The sequence below is a fragment of the Lucilia sericata genome, unplaced genomic scaffold (assembly GCF_015586225.1).
Source record: "Lucilia sericata isolate MDLA Ls3-8-SP2 unplaced genomic scaffold, ASM1558622v1 Contig000138F_arrow, whole genome shotgun sequence".
Taxonomy (NCBI): domain Eukaryota; kingdom Metazoa; phylum Arthropoda; class Insecta; order Diptera; family Calliphoridae; genus Lucilia; species Lucilia sericata.
Window position 1 is genome coordinate 342,857 of NW_023994170.1, and position 6,022 is coordinate 348,878.

At 35.0% G+C, this 6,022-nt stretch overlaps 1 protein-coding gene across 1 annotated transcript; it reads left to right on the forward strand.

The window, feature by feature from the left end:
• Positions 1–3,754: 3,754 nt before the first annotated feature.
• LOC119601035 lies at positions 3,755–4,392 on the forward strand. Its single transcript, XM_037951718.1, has 2 exons — positions 3,755–3,967; positions 4,022–4,392. The coding sequence occupies exons 1-2, from the start codon at positions 3,846–3,848 to the stop codon at positions 4,302–4,304; spliced, it is 405 nt and encodes a 134-aa protein (XP_037807646.1). The 5' UTR covers positions 3,755–3,845; the 3' UTR covers positions 4,305–4,392.
• The last annotated feature ends 1,630 nt before the right edge of the window (positions 4,393–6,022 follow it).

Genomic DNA, 6,022 nt, shown 5'->3' on the forward strand with positions numbered 1-6,022 from the left:
ATATCATATAGAGTTTTTTATGTTCTGAGGTTGGACCTATTAATATGCCAGAGTTTATGTAAATAAGTTTAGTAGTTATGTAGTGAAAGAGTAAAAAATAGTGTCATATATATTTATTATTATATATTATAGGTTTTGAACATGTAATGTGTCGTACTGTTCATTCCACAACATTCATTATAACAGATTTCATGAAAATCGGATCAGTAGTTTTTTGTATGCCTGAACGTAAATTTGGTTTAATAATTGTTTTACAAAAAGTTGCTGTAAAAAGGGGCGTGGCGTCCGATCCAGATCCTGAGATCAGACCTTTCGGTATACCAAATTTCATGTAAATCGGTTCAGTAATTTTCTGTAAGTCTCGAATAAAAATTTTGTATAACAATTATATAGAAAAAAGTGAGCATAAGAAGAATCGTGACGTCAAACCATGATTTTATACAGCCTATTGTTCCACTTTAGAATAGAACTATTAGTGTTCTAAATTTCATGTAAATCGGTTCAGCAGTTTGTCCGTGAAAGTGTAACAAACAGACATTCTCTTTCATATAATTATAAGATGAGATATAGGTAAGGATAGTTTTATAAAAAGTGAGCGTAGAAAGGGGCGTGGCATCGGATCACTATCTTATATATAGCCTATAGTTCTTCCAAGCTTATACCTATCGGTATGCAAAATTTCAGGCAAATCGGTTTGCACTATAGTTCAAAGTATCACTTTTTCCGTGCGAAATTCAAATTTCGAAGTTATCATTATACATTGTTTTTTGTTGTTATCATGTTATTAAGACTCCAATGCAATCAAATTGACAATTGGTTTATGTAAAAAACATAACACTGCTTAACAGCACACCTTCAAAGTCAAAGTTTTGATACGATTTTTAAAATTTGTGTGTATTATTATATTACAATATTTAACCGTTAATTGTGGAAAGTGTGTAAATAATTAAACTAAAGTTTAAAATGGAAAACAATGAGGAGTGTAAGTACTTTATTTTTGTTTCCTAAATATATAAAAATTATTTCCCTTTATATGAAAAAAAAAATTTTTTACAAATAAACTTTAAGTGATTGTGTTTAATTTATAAACTTTAACTTCATGGAACCTTTTAAAAAAATGTTAAAGTTTGTTAAACTTGAAATAAATAGAATTGAATAGATTGAAATGTTGTAAATTCATTTCATTTTATTTCATATTGCGCATTCTGAGTTATTAAATTTTTTCTAGGTTACTATAGTATAAAAAAAATGAACTTTTTGAAATTTGGCTAAAAGAATGCCCAAAAGACAACGCTGCCCTTATAAAATATGTGGAGGAGAAAATTAGTGTGCCTCTTATTGCTGAGTCTTGTAGGAAATTATTGGATGAAAAAGTCAGCCATTTCTGCAATTACTTAACAACAAAATGGCAAAAATGCGGAAGAAAGGAACAAAGTTTTCGAAATGAAAACGCTACATGGCTTAATGGTGATGTATGCTTTCAGATTTTGAAAGCAGCTGGGAAAAGAAATTCTTTGGCTGTCGGACGTCCAGAGATTCCATTTTGTAATAAATCACAATATGGAAAAAGAAGAGCTGCGGCAAAACTTTCAAACGCAACGGCTGGGCAAACTAATTTATTAGTTCATGCAGCAGCAACATCAGCTCGGAAGCAGGGAGACGCAGATTTGGCTTCAGTTCTTAAAGAAAGTATATCGAGCCCAACAAGATCTTCCAAAATTAAAAAGTTGTGTTCTGGTAGTCCTCTTAACCCAATTCCATTCTCTGCAGATGAGGCGTTAGCCTTTTTTATTGAAAACAATTTTACAAAAGACCAGTACAATGCAATACGCCGTGATTATAAAATGAGAAATTGCGATATATATCCACATTACAATGAAATTTTGACTGCGAAATTGAAATGCGGGCCTGGCGGTATAAAAGTTATAGAGACAATTGCAAGAGCCCCCTTACCATCAGTTGTAGTACATACTGCTACGAGATTAGTTGAACTACAGAAGGATAAAAATACTGACCATTTAAAATCTGAATTAATATTTAGTTACGGATTCGACAGCAGCACTGGCCAAGCGAAATATAAGAAAGTGTTTCATGATTGTACCATTGAGACTTTTATCCCTCTCTGGAAAGGCAATTTGGAATAATCATACGCCACAGTCAACAAGATTTTGTCGGCCTATTAAGTTGGAATATGTAAAAGAAACAAAAGAAACAGAGGAAATTGATTTAAAAAATGAAATTGACGTCTTGAAAAACTTTCATGTTAATATTTGAAATGGAAAAACAGTTGAAATATCATTTAAATTATATTAACACTAATTGATGAGAAAGTTCTAAATATTTTAACTGGGACTAAATCTAATCAAGCCTGTCCTATATGCGGTGCTACACCAATGGACTTTATGAATATTACAGATTATACATCTGAACAATTTCGTGGAAAAGAATCTAACTTCAAATTCGAACTGAGCCCTCTCCATTGCTGGATCAGATATTTTGAGTTCATTTTACATTTAGGCTATAAGTGTGAATTACAAAAATTGCAAATTAGAACGGATGATCATATACTGGCAGTCTCAAAGAGGAAAGAAAATATCCAAAATGCTTTTTGGAGGGAGCTGGGTCTTCGCGTAGATATGCCGAAAGTTGGTGGCTTTGGTAGCACAAATGACGGCAACACCGCCCGTCGAGCTTTCACCAGTGATTAAATTTTTTCTAATATTACGGGCGTTAATCATAATTTAATTTTGCCCTCTAAAATTATACTGATATGTTTATCATGTCAGTTTTCCTTAAATCCCAGTAAGTTTCAAACGTTCTGCTTCCAAATAGCCAAATTAATACAAGATTTGTATCCTTGGTTACCAATGACATCCACAGTACACAAGGTATTGATACATTCAAAGCAGATCATAGAAAACACAGTACTTCCAATTGGTTTCTTTAGCGAAATGGCTGCTGAATCGCGACACAAACTTTATAAAGTCGATAGATTGCATCACGCTCGCAAAAACAGCCGCATTAACTGACTCATCTGATCCTGTTATATCTACGAAATATTTAAGCAGACGCATGCAACAACATAAAAATCAGAGCCTTCTACCTGAAGTTATCGAACTTTTAAGTTGTACTTATCCAACAGAGAATCTTAACGAGGATAATGAATACGAAGAAAAAGATGCTTTAACCTCTTCTTCAATTAATATTTTGAATCAAATGTGTTTAGAAAATGAATTACCTTTATCTGATTCAACTAATTTCATTGAAAACTAAAATAATTTTATTTCTAATATATTTTTTTTTACTTCTGGAGGGTTAAAGGTCGACAAAGGGTTAATTTTTTTTTTAGATTTGTTGAAAACGTAAGTATTTTTGCCCGTAGTCCAATTTTGGTATTAAACAGTAGAATAGGTTAATAGTTATTAATTTCGCACGGAAAAAGTCATACTTTGAACCAATGTGCCATGATGTGTTAAAAAACAGTCAATACCAAAAAGTCCCCGTTTATACATATGTTTTCACTCACTCCGGGTTCTAATGCTTAATTTCATGATTCTAGTTTTAATATTATACAAAAATTTAAAAAAGTACCTTTTGAAAACCAAAAAGTCCCCTTTTATAGGTTCACACTTAATCTTAAACTTATAGCATGTTTCTACATAACGTGCATAGTTCTACACGAACGAGTAGTATGCGAACGAGTACGTAATGAAATGAGTTTTTTTAAACCATTCGTCCCTTTACGTTAAAATTTATGAGATTGTCAAATACAATTTTTCATTTTGTTTAATTTTTGGCATATATAAATAAATTATTAAAAAAATAAAATAGTATAATTTATAAATATGTTTGGATCAATTGCCATAAGTCTGGATAGTGATTCAAGTGAAAGTGATAACGATGATACACGGCTTTGTCAGAGGAATATACGAGATGCCACAAATGTTTTAGATCTTCCAGAAGAACGGTAAGAGAATGAACATAATGTGTAATAAATCCTTATTCATACAAAGGAATTTAGATTTATTGCTAGCTTTCGAGTCAATAAGGAAGTGTTTGTGATGTTACTTGAAGAAATAACGCCAAATTTAAAAGTGGCATATCGAAATACACACATCCCAGCACCTACCAAACTTGCAACATTTTTATTATTTCTGGCTACGGGAGGTTATCAAACATCAATTGGAAATGAATGTTTTTCGTCCATATCAAAATCGCAAGTGTCCAAGGTAATAACTGAATTGTTAGAAATATTCGAAAGGTACTTGTGTTCAAAATGGATAAAATTAGAAGCTAAACAATGATAGTGAAGTGAAAGAGTTTTTCTATAATTATGGTGGAATACCAGGGGTCGTGGGTTGTGTTGATGGCACTCATGTGCGAATAAAGGCACCTGGAAACGAAAGAAATCATTGATACTATAACCGTAAGGGGTTATTTTAGTTATAAACGTGATGTTGGTAAGCATTATTACATACGTGAATATTTATACTCTATACTATACTATACTAACCTATACTATACTATACTCTACTATACTATACTACATACTATACTATACTATACTATAACTAACTATATATCTATACTAACTATACTACATCCTATACTCTACTAACTAAATACTATACTATACATACTATACTATATACATATATACATCATACTATAATACTATACTATACTATACTATACTATACTATACTATACTATACTATACTATACTATATACTATACTATACTATACTATACTATACTATACTATACTATACTATACTATACTACTATACTATACTATACTATACTATACTATACTATACTATACTATACTATACTATACTATACTATACTATACTATACTATACTATACTATACTATACTATACTATACTATACTATACTATACTATACTATACTATACTATACTATACTATACTATACTATACTATACTATACTATACTATACTATACTATACTATACTATACTATACTATACTATACTATACTATACTATACTATACTATACTATACTATACTATACTATACTATACTATACTATACTATACTATACTATACTATACTATACGAGACGAGACGAGACGAGACGACGAGACGAGAACGAGACGAGACGGACGAGACGAGACGAGACGAGACGAGACGAGACGAGACGAGACGAGACGAGACGAGACGAGACGAGACGGACGAACGAGACGAGACGAGACGAGACGAGACGAGACGAGACGAGACGAGACGAGACGAGACGAGACGAGACGAGACGAGACGAGACGAGACGAGACGAGACGAGAGAGACGAGACGAGACGAGACGAGACGAGACGAGACGAGACGAGAGGACGAGACGAGACGAGACGAGACGAGACGAGACGGACGAGGACGAGACGAGACGAGACGAGACGAGACGAGACGAGACGAGACGAGACGAGACGAGACGAGACGAGAGAGACGAGACGAGACGAGACGAGACGAGACGAGACGAGACGAGAGAGGACGAGACGAGACGAGACGAGACGAGACGAGACGACGAGACGAGACGAGACGAGACGAGACGAGACGAGAAGAGACGAGACGAGACGAGACGAGACGAGACGAGACGAGACGAGACGAGACGAGACGAGACGAGACGAGACGAGACGAGACGAGACGAGACGAGACGAGAGAGACGAGACGAGACGAGACGAGACGAGACGAGACGAGGACGAGACGAGAGAGACGAGACGAGACGAGAGACGAGACGAGACGAGACGAGACGAGAGACGAGACGAGACGAGACGAGACGAGACGAGACGACGAGACGAGACGAGACGAGACGAGACGAGACTAGACGAGACGAGACGACGAACGAGACGAGACGAGACGAGACGAGACGAGACGAGACGGACGAGACGAACGAGACGAGACGAGACGAGACGAGACGAGACGAGACGAGACGAGACGAGACGAGACGAGACGAGACGGACGAGACGAGACTATACGAGACTATACTATACTATACTAGACTATACTA

Coding starts and splice junctions, on each gene's coding strand:
- LOC119601035 (XM_037951718.1), top strand. CDS start 3,846: ATGTTTGGATCAATTGCCATAAGTCTGGATAGTGATTCAAGTGAAAGT. Junction 3,968..4,021: donor TTAGATCTTCCAGAAGAACG/GTAAGAGAATGA, acceptor AAAGGAATTTAG/ATTTATTGCTAGCTTTCGAG.